The following is a 13,675-nucleotide window of genomic DNA, read 5'->3' as shown; positions in this document are numbered from 1 at the left end:
TGCCCTCTAAAAACACACATAGACACCACTCTGATCCAAAATATACTGCACTATTTTAATTTGGGCATTGCTAAATCCCGTCTATTGCTTCTATGTTGTGGCTACACCAGAACTAATGTTTTCACTGTCTGGTTTTCAGAAAACAGCCTTGTGACCAAGTCAAGTTTGCGTAAGTGTCCCTTTTCTTCTTGATTTGAATTCCTCTCTCTTCATATTCAAATTAATGTTCCAAATTCAGTGCAGGTGGAATAGAATCCATGCTTTTAATGCTTATGACAGTCAATCTATGAACTGATCATAGTGACTTTAAAAAAAAAAGGCACAGTCCATTCTCTGGTATAGAACTTACCGTATTTACTCGAATCTAAGCCACACTTTTTTCTGCTTTTTGTAATCCAAAAAACCGCCTGCGGCTTAGAATCGAGTGCAAAGTAAGCGGAAGTTCTGAAAAATGTTGGTAGGTGCCGCCACAACTAACTTCTGCCATAGAATATATGTAGCGCTACACAGAAATGCTTTGCACGCACAAAGATAAATACTGGCCCCCAAATCTCTGCATCAGTAAATAATTTTAAAAAAAAGGTGGAAGACGAGCTTTTTTCTCCGGCCTGACCACTGCATTTTCATACATTATCCAACGAAGTAAATACAAATTCTGTATTGTCCATCTTCGAACGTAGCAGCATTTCAATGTACTACGAAAATACGGCTGGCAAGACTGTTTGGGATGTTTGTCAATATGGCCAACTCTACGTTCTGAATTTTTCCCTACCTGTGAGAAGAGATGGTTGCTAATAGGAACTTTTATGAATTGTGAATCACATGCAGTATTCTCTTCACCATAAGAATAATATGAATATAAACACTTTGACATGTATTCTTTCGTGTTTGCTGCTATATCATTTAAATCCAGTCTCCCTAATAAACTACAAAACTACAGTGAGACAACAGCAAACGCGGAAGAATATACATATCATGTCATGTTTATATTTGTATTATTCTTATGCCTAATAATGATACAGTCAGAAATGAAGCACGGTAATTGACTAGATTTTTAAATCTAAGATGACTCTAATTTCTGTGCACAATGTAATGTACTAAAGAGGTGTCTGCAAAGATTTTTAAACGGAGAAAAATTTTCGCTGAACTCTCGTTCAGAACATCTTCTATCATGAGCAGTCTATTATTTGGTTCTTGTTGCCCATTATCAAAGAAAGCAGCAGTGTAAGTAACAACAAATAGCAGTCTCTTGCCATTGTTTCGCTAATGAGACGATTCCTCTCTTTTTTATTTATTTTTTTATTTATTTGAATTGTAAGCGGCGGTAGCACGCACAAAAGCAAGCCATGCCGCGAGCGGCGACAGGTTTAACACCTATAAACACCTATAAGAAAGAGAACGGCACTTACGAGATCAAAGAAAAATAAGCGATCAATATAAACCAGACGAAGCACGTGAAAAAGGAAGGGAACTAGTATAAATACGGACGGAGCGCCTGACGCATAGCAATGGCAACCTGGTAAAGCTTAACTGCTAAGCTTACGACTCGAACCAAACTACCGTAGCAGTATTGTCATTCATTCGACCTAAATTGTGTCTCATATTACAATGGACCAACTTTTTTTCGATGTGGAGGTGCGGCCTAAAACTTTTCTCTCCCCTTGAATTTCGAGTCTCAAATTTCAGGTGCGGCTTAGATTCGAGTGCGGTTTAGATTCGAGTAAATACGGTACTTAAGTATGCTGATGACAGAGTGCCACAAACTATCATGAAAGTTTGCGCAAGGAGTAAAATACTGCATGACCATTGCAGATAACAAGTGACAGTTCATCTCCCAAGGGTCAGAGGGTAAAGTCTTCTATGATTTAATTCATTAAGAGGCTGTGAAAGGATTAAAATAAATACTCAGCCACTGGTGAAGCATTATGAACATCAGGAATGAATGCGATGGCAGTTGGTCTTAACAGTGACAGAGAAGAATTCTGCTTTAAGCTTGTGTGACTTAAATGAGTTGATGTTGTTTGAAACTGTGCAAGTTGCTTTTTTAAATAAAAAATGTCATCACAAGACGAAGTGTGAAAGAGTTGTATAGAAAACTGCTTTTGTTTTTCCTTAGCCAACAAAACCTGGCTTGTTGCAATAAACAGATATGCTTCCCAAACATTTTGAATGTGCAAATCAAATGACTTTGCGAAAAGTCTGGTGGCACAACTTTTAATATGAAGCTTGTCATTAAAGTAGACAGGAAGAATGATAAATTGATGTGTGCATAAATATAAGGGTAGAATCAAGTTTATGAAAACTATGAAGTAAAGTGTTACGGACTATCCAGTTCTGGCTGCAGAGTTTAATGTGCTGGCAGCGGGGGTATGGGTCCTGCAGTACCATTGCGAGAACTGAGTCAACAATACTTACACAACCTGAACATTCTTCATTACATCATGGTTTCCATAAAGTACTTAATTGGTAATGGCCCAGGGGTCGGTCATGGCTATTAGTCAACAGTATGCTGATGCAGCAGTGGCTGGTGGCAGGCAGTAACCTTGCTGATGATGTAAGTTGCCTTGTCATCTTAATCTTTTTGCTGCTACAAACATGCTATCTACACTCTGTGCTGAGGGTGGCTCTTTTTCTTTTCTTTTTTTTCTCACCAAATGCAGGTGCCTGTGCTCACGCAATATGAAATGCTTATCATCCAATTTTAAGACAGCTATTATTTGAGAGAATTTGATTTTTGCACATCTTGCATTTTATACCTTTCTCAATAAAGAACTGGGTTTCTTTTCATTATACGTCCTAGTTACCGCACTACATCAAATTAAGTAAAGTATTGTACAAAATTTTAAAGTGTTTGCAGGGGTGAAAACATTGTGTAAACTTTACACACAATTGATTTTAACTCCTTCCTTGCAGTGAACTGAATGCAGATAAGATACTGAAATTTGTTTTAAAATTGAGAGCGGAATGATAACTCATTTCATTCTCGAGTTATTGTTATTTATATGCGAAGGATTGTAAATCATGGCGCCCCCATTTCTGTCCTAGGGCAATGTACGAGGGTTGGAACTTTAATAGAGGCAACTATTTATCTACAGCTCATACAAAATAGATACATGTTTAAAAGTTTTACTGACCTTCAAATTAGTCACCAACATTGTGTATAGCCTGTTGCCAGTGATGTGGCAGTCGTAGTATACTCTTAGCAGTGCCAGTTGTGTTGACAGAGTGGCGCAGTCTATTGCCAGATGAATTTGTAGCAGTTCTGAAACGAATGCTGTGAAGTGTTTCCTTCAGTTTAGAAATAGAGCAGAACGCACGAGGGCTTAAGTCAGGGGAGAGCAGTAGGTGGTACAGCACTTAGCAGCCCCATCAGTCAAACAAATCAGTAACAGCTTGCACTCTACGTGCTTGAGCATTGTCCTGCAAAATGATGGTCAGGTCCTGCAGAAACTGTCATCACTTCTGTCTCTATGCTTTTCATTTTTGGAACACAACATACAACCAGCTTAGAGACACAAGAGATGACACTTTCTGCAGGACCTCACCATCATTTTGCAGGACAATGCTCAAGCACGTACAGTGCAAGCAGAGTATCCTACGACTTCCACATCACTAGCAACGGGTATGCACAATGCTGGTGACTACTTTGAAGGTCAGTAAAACTTGGAAACACATATCTGTTTCGTACAAGCTGTAAATAAATAGTTGCCACTGTTCAAGTTCCAACCCTCATAAATCTTGTGGTCATAAAAGTCATCATATTTCATGAACAATTCAAGATATTGAAATGAAGTTTAATGCAAATGATAGCACGCAAAGAGACACAAGTGTTGTATGGTAAACACTTCAGATGTTTTTGTTCACCGAGATACGGAAGCAAATTGTCAGTAGCAGTGAGAGGTTGACGTCTCAGGACACATACAGAGAATAGCACTGTAGGAAAACCCAAGTGGTGCACATATACATACCCACATCACCTGGGGAATGGCGGAAAAGGATGTGCATAAACATCCACAGCAGCAAGAGGGTTAATGATTTAAAGCAATAGAGAACCGTCAGCACATTGTGATGTTGCACAGGCCCCACATCGAACCAGTGACCTTTAGAGACTGGATGGAGTTTCAGGCCATGGTGCTCAGTGCACAGTCTAACCTCAACAGACTCAGTTTGTAGCCCAGAACTGATGGCTGTAGGTTAGCAGCTTTGCCTAGTCGTCAACATTGGTCAATGAAGCTTGAGTAACTGCGCTGCACGTTAGATCAATGACTGGTGCAGAGACTGCATGACACCAAAGGAATGATGCAGCCAGCTAAGCTGGTAGCATTTATACTCCCTTTGGCCGGATGTTTTAAGACTGGTGGTGGGCTCCCGTTGGTTATTTAATTGGCTGTGGAAGCACGTCACTGTGACACAGAGCACTGTTCCAGCACCCATGTGCAGAATTGCATTGGTGGGTGGTTTGCATATCACTTGTCTGCTTGCTAACTTTCTGGCTGATTCTTAGGCTGCAACAGAACAAAACACTGTTCTGCCTTATGAAACCCACAAACAAAGCTATATCTGTTTGTTTCCAGTGAGTGTCATGTAACACACTAACCAGGTTTCTTTGTACAAGATTTGTCATAATTTTGGTTTGTGTTATCATTTTGTGTGTCTTTCTCAGATAATATTTTGAATTTCTCTTTCATATAAGCTACAGCTAATTTTTTCCTGTGTCACAAGTAGAATTACTGTTACTTCTTACAGAAATAATCTTTCCTTCACTCTGTTCCCCACATATTGTAAAAGCAAATCAGCTGAATATTTTATTTCATCTTTTAATTAACAATTTTTTTTATATTACTCTTAATCATTGGTCTAACTTTAGTGTGCAGTAGAATTCGGTGCACAGTTATGTTTCTATTAACTGCAGTGTTTACTTTTTTATTGATATTTGTTTATGAAATTTGCAGGTACTTGCAGACGGCATATTATGTGCGGACTCCTTGATTGCCTTTCGGCAACTCCTTGGACAGAAAGCGATAACCAATGGCGTATCATGCATAGAAACAAGAAATGAACAGACTGTTAGTCTCACAGCTTCAGATGGATATGATGATATTCTCTGTGATGTTGTAGAGAAGGTTGAGGCAAAATGTTTAGAGAGTGCTGATACCATATTTAGTGATGATGCAAAATATGACTATAAGCAACAAGAACTAGAAAAAACACCAACCCAGGGTATTGCACAAGCAAATTCTCCCCCTAAGCTCAAACCTCATGAGAACAAACCAAGCACTTCAGAAAAAACAAGTAGCAAGGTTAGAAAACGCTTGTTTGATGAAACACACACACATGAAACTGAATCTAAAGTACTGAAAAGATTTAGATTGGGAGATGTATACGAGTTTTTGTTGGGGAAAAAACCTGAAAACTGTCACCATGCCGAAGGGGATACATTGAGTCTCTTGCAGTGCATAGTTACAAAGGGTTCAGAATTTATTGAATGGACTGACAATAATGCAAAGCTTTTCAGTAAGATACAAAAGTTGTCGTACTGATGAAAGCTGTGCACAATGTAGTTGTTATGTTTGTAATCTTTTTATGCTTTTTTATAGTTTTAAAATGCTGTTAATATTTGATTATGTTTTAATGAACTATGTAATGTGCCATTTTGCATTCAGCATTACCTGGTGTTTTTTATATATTAATGAAATCGTGTGAATGTTTTATTCTGTTTTGAGAGCAAGTCTGGAATGCAAAGAGAAATTTTATATTGTCATATGTTGTACATCAGTCACTATTCAAGAGCACTGATAATCATATTTTTAATATAATACATGTATCACTGCTGATAGGAACATAATGTTTCAAACTGTATTTACCTTGTGACAGATAATGTAATTTTTTACTTCTATTAAATGTATGTTTGCTATCTTTTGTATTATTCATTTGTTACGAAGTAGTTGCTAATTGCAAGAAATGATAATTTGTTCCTCTTATGTTGTATTGATTTTTGAAATATGCATTGCAACTTACCATACTCAACCTCCTTTTCCATGATATTTATACCATCTAAAGATTGATGTTAACATTATCAATGTGTCTATTGATAAAGTTTGAGTAAGATCAGTGTATCATATTGACAAGAAAACTTGAATATTAAGTATTTCATGCTCTTAATACATTTCACAGCCAGGGCTTTGGCTGATCATTGTTCCTCGAGATAAAGAATACTTACTGTTACTCTCCTGGACACACAAACCACAGTCGGTTTTTGGCCTCAAGTAGCCTCTTCCACAGTATTCTGTCTTTGGCATCTTCCTTCCTTGCTCTCAGTACCTGGAAATCTTTGGCAGTCTGGTCTCTCCATCTCATTTTCAGCCTGCCTGGAGGTCTTCGTCCTTCTGGTTTATTCTCTGAGACTTCTCCCAGTAAAGATTTCTGCTCTCTTCTATAGATGTGGCTGGCCCATCTTATCTTCTTGTCTTGGCTTCTGCAACTACATTTGGTTCATCGTATATCTCCCTGAGCTCCCTGTTCTTTCTTCTTCGCCATTCTCCTCCCTCATAGATTAGTCCAAATATCTTTCACAGGATTTTATTTTTAAAAACTTTTATCTATCTATTCTCCACATTTCTGCCCCATATAGTAATACTGGTCTGTTATGGTTTTATATATTCTTACTTTGGTTCCTCTTGAAAAAAATTTTAGATGACACTAGTTTCAGTGAGTATGATGCTCTGGATGCAGCTTTGATCCTCGCGTCTATTTCTCGCTTCTGATTGTTTCTGTTGTTTACTACTCCCCCAGATATTTAAACTCTCCTACTTCTTCAGACATGTGATTATCGTTCTGCATAGTTTCCCATTTTTTGTTTTGTAATTTCTTTCTCCCTCACGAATTTTGTTTTCTCATCATTTTCTTCTAAAGCAGCTTCCTTTGATTTTGAAAGAGTCTTTCTGCTGGTATTTTAAAATCATCTGGATTTTTGGCAATTAGTGCTACATCATCTGCAAAGGCCAGTACATTTATTTTTGTTCGTATTTTAATTCCCTCTTCTGCTTCACGTGGTGCGTCCAGCACTTACTGTTTAAAGATGTTGTACAAGAGGGGCGACATTCCATCTCCTTGCTTGACGCTTGTTTCTTATGTCAAATTCCTTGGAATATTCTCCATCCATTTTCACTACTCCTTTCGAGCCTTTCAGTGTCACTTTCACAAGATTTCTTCAGTATTCCGAATCTCTGCATTTTCTCCCACAACTTATCTGTGGATATACTGTCATAGGCTTTCTTAAAATCAACAAATAGTATTGCCATTGTTTTGTTATACTCCCAATATTTGGAGACGGCTTCTTTCAGTATGACTATCTGGCCAATAGTTGAAAGATTTATGAAGAATCCTACTTGTTTCTTATTCATTATACCTTTTAAATATGGTTCTAATTTTTTTTTTTCTGGAGGTTCTTGGAGAACACTTCATTGGTGGTGCTAATTAATGAGATGCCTTGTTTGTCGCCCTTTTTATGAATTGGTATTATTATTGCTTCTGCCCACTCCTCTGGCATTCTTTCTTCATTCCAGATGTTCGTAAGGAGTTAGTTTATTTGTTTCGTAATTTTTATTCCTCCCTTCTTAAAAAATTCAGGTCTTATACCATCTCTCCCTGGAGCTTTGTTGTTTTTTGGTATTTTGATTGAATCTTTTGTTTCTTTCATTCTCAGCAGTTCCACGAAGGAATGTATACTCTGATAATCATGTTGTTGCTTCATTTCTGCACTTCTGTCTTCCAACATTTAGAAGCTCCTCAAAATATTCCCTCCAGATTTCCATACCTTCGGATCTTTCCATAACTGTATTGCCACTTCTATCTGTAATGCCATACATCCATGGTATACAGGAGGGTCCATTGATAGTGACCGGGCCAAATATCTCACGAAATCAGCATCAAACGAAAAAACTACAAAGAACGAAACTCTTCTAGCTTGAAGGGGGGAAACCAGATGGTGCTATGGTTGGCCCACTAGATTGGTCTGCCATAGGTCAAACGGACATCAACTGTATTTATTTAAAATAGGAACTCCCATTTTTTATTACATATTCGTGTAGTACGTAAAGAAATATGAATGTTTTAGATGGACCACTTTTTTTCGTTTTGTGATAGATGGCGCTGTAATAGTCACAAACATATAAGTACGTGGTATCACGTAACATTTAGCCAGTGCGGATGGTATTTGCTTCGTGATACATTACCTGTGTTAAAATGGACCGTTTACCGATTGCAGAAAAGGTCGATATCGTGTTGATGTGTGGTTATTGTGATCAAAATGCCCAAGGGGTGTGTGCTATGTATGCTACTTGGTATCCTGGATTACATCATTCCAGTGTCCAGACCGTTCACTAGATAGTTAAGTTATTTAAGGAAACAGGAAATGTTCAGCCACATGTGGAACTTCAACCACGACCTGCAACAAATGATGATGCCCAAGTAGGTGTTTAAGCTGCTGTCGCGGCTAATCTGCACATCAGTAGCAGACAAATTGCGCGAGAATCGGGAATCTCAAAAACGTCGGTGTTGAGAATGCTACATCAACATCGATTGCACCCGCAACATATTTCTATGCAACAGGAATTGCATGGCAACGACTTTGAACGTCATTTACAGTTCTGCCATTGGGCGCAAGAGAAATTACGGGATGATGACAGATTTTTTGCACGCGTTCTATTTAGCGACGAAGCATCATTCACCAACAGCGGTAACGTAAACCAGCATAAATGCACTAATGGGCAACGGAAAATCCATGATGGCTGCGACAAGTGGAACATCAGCGAACTTGGCAGGTTAATGTATGGTGCAACATTATGGGAGGAAGGATAATTGGCCCCCATTTTATCAATGGCAATCTAAATGGTGCAGTGTATGCTGATTTCCTACGTAATGTTCTACCAATGTTACTATAAGATGTTTCATTGCATGACAGAATGGCGATGTACTTCCAACATGGTGGATGTCCGGCACATAGCTCGCATGCAGTTGAAGCGGTATTGAATAGCATATTTCATGACAGGTGGATTGGTCATTGAAGCACCACACGTTCACCGGATCTGACGTCCCCAGATTTTTTTCTGTGGGGAAAGTTGAATGACATTTGCTATCGTGATCCACCGACAATGCCTGAAAACATGCATCAGCGCGTTGTCAATGCATGTGCGAACATTACGGAAGGCGAACTACTCGCTGTTGAGAGGAATGTCGTTACACGTATTGCCAAATGCATTGAGGTTGACGGACATCATTTTGAGCATTTATTGCATTAATGTGATATTTACAGGTAATCACGCTGTAACAGCATGCATTCTCAGAAAAAAGTTCACAAAGGTACATGTATCACATTGGAACAACCAAAATAAAATGTTCAAACATACCTATGTTCTGTATTTTAATTTAAAAAACCTACGTCTTAGTAACTGTTCATCTAAAATTGTGAGCCATATGTTTGTGACTATTGCAGCGCCATCAATCACAAAGAGAAAAAAGTGGTCCAACTAAAACATTCATATTTCTTTATGTACTACACAAATATGTAATAAAAAATGGGGGTTCCTTTTTTAAAAAAATGCAGTTGATATCCGTTTGACCTATGGCAGCATCATCTAGCGGGCCAACCATAGCACCATCTGGTTTTTCTCTTCAAGCTACACAAGTTTCATTCTTTGTAGTTTTTCGTTTGATGCTTATTTCGTGAGATATTTGATCTGGTCACGATCAGTGGACCATCCTGTATATCTTTTTCTGAAAAATCTGTAAAAATCTCTTGCATTGCCTGCACTTTTATCCTCCTATGCTCTTTTAATCATATTATCCACATGTTCTGTCTTCTTCCTCCTGGTAAGATTTTTAGTTTCTCTATTAACATTTTCCTATGCTTCTTTACTTTTGTCAGAATCCTCTTGTAAGTTTTTTTTTTTTTTTTTTTCACATTCTTATGAAAACCATGGATTTTTCTTCCTTCTTTTTCTGCATACTTCTAGTGCCACTTCTTCCACATTTGCTTTTATCATTTCTCAGTGGTCTTCATTGTCAAGGTTATCTTCCAATGTTAGAACATCAGATTTGTTTTGCCATTTAATGTCAAACTCCTGTGCATTGCGGTTATCCTTCAATCTCTCTATGTCAATGTTATGGCCTTTTATGCTCTTCCTCCCCCCTCCCCCTTGGCTTTTCTATCACTGTTCTTTGGCATACCTCTGCTATGGCTAGATAATGGTCTTTGCCTGCTTCGGCTCCCCTTATGATTTTCACATTCATTATACTTCTTTTATGTCTTTGATCTACCAGGACATGGTCTGTTTCCCCCCCCCATCTGGTGATACCCTTGTTACTTTGTGATTGTCCTTCCGAGGAAAGTGTGTGTTCGTAACCCTTAGTTTGGCTGCACTTGCACAGCTTAGTGGCCTCACTCCATTATCATTACTTTCGACATATAGTCTTCCAGTCCCAGCTATTTCTTTCCAGATGATCCCCCTTCCAACTTTGGCATTGGCGTCTCCCACAAAGAGCTTCACATCATATCCTGGTGTCTTTCTAATTACCTCTTTGAGAATTTCATAAAAACCGTCTCTTTTCATCCTCTGCTTCCTGGGTCAGAGCATGTAGTGTAACTGTTGTTATAGTTGTGAATCTACCCTTTAGTCTTATAACAGCTATTGTATCACCAATCAGTTGGAAATAGTTACTGCCGTTGCTAAACTTTTGCTGACCATAAAACTTACTCCCTTGTGGAACTTTCCATCTTCCGATCCACTGTAGTACAGAATGCACCTACCTGTGGATATCTAATTTTGTGCAATGCTGTAAGATCCATTTCATATCTGTCGAGCTCTTCTGACAGAATATTGAGAGTTCCAGGTGTTGCCGAAGTCCTGATGTTCCACATTCCAAATTGTAAGTCCTTGTTCGTAAGCCGTTTTCTATCTCCTTGTTTCTGTTTTCCTCTGAGGCCATTTCTTGACGTTTCATAACAAGTTCCTTTTTATGGGATGGGTTGTTAGCCCAGTGCCCAAACCCCAACCTGGAGGACCAGTCCAGTTATTTTTTCGTGATGTGTATTTTATTTCCTCACTACTTTCCGACTCTGCTGGTGGCAGAGCCAGCGAGCTTTCCCCAATTCCAATGGGGTCACACCCAAAGGAAGTAACTGGCAAACCCTCACATGAGGAGATAAAGAATATCTTTTCTAATATTCTACCATCTCCTAAAGTGGTATTGCATTGCCCATATAACCAATCAGATGTGAGGCCATGTGTAAAAGTAGCACTATCAAATACTGGTATGCCATAATTATTGTGCAGGGATCTCTCTAAGTATGACAACTATATTGGTTTTCTACCCACTTCAGAGGCTAATTACAGATTGAACCAACCAGCTGGTGATTTACTTTACATTCACTTTATCCTCTCTTCCTTCCACTAAATTGTGCAGTTAGATACTGTCCTCCGAATCTATCCGGCAGTCCTAAAAATGTAGCCCACTGACCCACAGCCCAGTGTACCTCTCAACCAATAACTATTCTCATCTACCCATTCCTTTTCTGTACTTTTCTACACTATTTCTGACTTGTCCTGATACTGAAGTCACTTTGCCCTCTCCCATCACTATCTATTTATAAGTGTCTGGCTTACATAATTATTCAAGATAATATGAGACAGTAAAAGCATATATATAATGAAAGCTGGAGAAATGGCAGTTTGAGAAAGCCATTTCTAATTACACAGGGCATCTCGGGAAAGGTACCAGAGAAAGGTCCACCGTTTGTGTGACAAGGCCACCAGCCGCCACATCCATCAACCACCACTGTGCCCGAATTTCACACTAACTGGTTGCGCACACTTCCCCTGAGTTAATTATAAACAATGTTGCCATCTGATTAACTTAAACTTACCTTTATTTACAATAGGTGCTCAAAGTGATGTCTCTGCCTCTGTGTGTGTGCGCCTCGCCTATCTCATCTAATTTAGTTTCAGTTAAAATACTAGGTTCTCTAGGCCTTCATTTGTATTACACTGACCCAGTCTCTTGAAATTTCTTCGTTAATCTGTATATCGTTGAATCATTGGGAACATTCATACCGGGAAATTTTTGTATGAATTCTAGAAGACATTACACATGCAGTTCTGTTTTTCCATAGATCAACACAAGAAACACTCATTAATCCTTCTTGTATGCCATGCCAAATGGAAACTAGACAGGAATCTCAAAACAAAACATCCGAACACTGTCGCACAGTATAGGAGACAAACGCCCAGTGACATACGAGCAGGGAAAGCCCCGAACTTGGCACAGTTGCAATATACCCATTCTTTTTCAAGGCCTGTTTCAGATGATTCAGTTCTGTATCCAGATGTTCCGGTGTACAAATCAGTTTTGCCCTGTCCACCAAACTTTTGATTACACCTCTTTTTTGTTGTGGGTGATGATTGGAGTTCTTATGTAAGTATCTATCAGTATGTGTGCGCTTCTGAAACACTTTGTTTTAGACTGCCATCGGTCTGTCTCATGACTAACACATCGAGAAACAAAATAGCCTGGTCTTTTTCCACTTCAATGAAACAGGCCTTCGAAAAGAATGGGTACTCAAACAAAGAAATTAATAGAGTTTTAAGACCTAATTACAGCAGGCCCAAGGACAAGGATGGTACACAGCAATGGAAGAACACGGTGTCTTTACCTTTCATTAGTAAGGTTACACACCGAGCGAGGTGGCGCAGTGGTTAGCACACTGGACTCGCATTCGGGAGGACGACGGTTCAATCCCGTCTCCGGCGACCCTGATTTAGGTTTTCCGTGATTTCCCTAAATCGTTTCAGACAAATTCCGGGATGGTTCCTTTGAAAGAGCACGGCCGATTTCCTTCCCAATCTTTCCGTAACCCGAGCTTGCTCTCCGTCTCTAATGACCTCGTTGTCGATGGGACGTTAAACACTAACTACTACCAGTAAGGTTACAGATCGAATCGGCAAAATTTTGCTGAAACATAAAGTGAAACCGGTATTCAAACCTACCAGAAAAATAGGACAAGTACTTCATTCTGTTAAAGATAGGCCACCATTATCATCTAGCGGTGTGTATGAAATTCCGTGTACTTGTGGCAAGGTCTATATTGGTACTATGAAAAGAAGTGTGAATACGAGGGTAAAGGAGCATAAAAGTCTTTGCCAACTGGGAAAAATAGATAAATCGGCCGTTGCGGAACATGCACTTCAGTCAGGTGACCATGTAGTTAAGTTTTCTGAAACTACAGTTTTAAGTGCTACCACGAACTATTATCCACGACTGTATAGGGAGGCTATTGAAATTTATAAACATGAAGATAATTTCAATAGAAAGGAAGAGGCCTTGAAATTAAGTAAGATATGGACAGTGGCGTTACAGAATCGATAAGTGATTTTTATCTATGACGGACTATTATCGATAGTTACATTTTATCTTTGACTAGTTTTCTCTCTGCTACTATGTGCAAGCTAGACCATGCCCACTTTACTCGGTATTTAGGCCGCTCACCGACACCTGACTCGTCAGTCGGCAGGACTCAGCAGACCAGCCATACCTCTGAAGATGTCCAACGGAGTATTGGACGAAATGTTAGGAATAGAAGAGTTCCATGGACCACGGCCATATAACCTGGAAGAATTAT

General features: G+C 39.1%; 1 protein-coding gene across 1 annotated transcript in view; it reads left to right on the top strand.

Moving 5' to 3' along the window:
• LOC126259402 (uncharacterized) overlaps nt 1–5,914 on the top strand; it is a 32,139-nt gene extending 26,225 nt beyond the window's left edge. The window contains exon 3 of the mRNA XM_049956173.1: nt 4,953–5,914. Within this exon, the coding sequence (XP_049812130.1) occupies nt 4,953–5,540 (588 nt within the window). The 3' untranslated portion in view covers nt 5,541–5,914. The remainder of the gene's footprint in view (nt 1–4,952) is intronic.
• The last annotated feature ends 7,761 nt before the right edge of the window (nt 5,915–13,675 follow it).

This window comes from Schistocerca nitens, chromosome 5 (genome assembly GCF_023898315.1).
Source record: "Schistocerca nitens isolate TAMUIC-IGC-003100 chromosome 5, iqSchNite1.1, whole genome shotgun sequence".
NCBI classification, from domain to species: domain Eukaryota; kingdom Metazoa; phylum Arthropoda; class Insecta; order Orthoptera; family Acrididae; genus Schistocerca; species Schistocerca nitens.
This window is presented reverse-complemented; position numbering and strand designations above follow the sequence as displayed.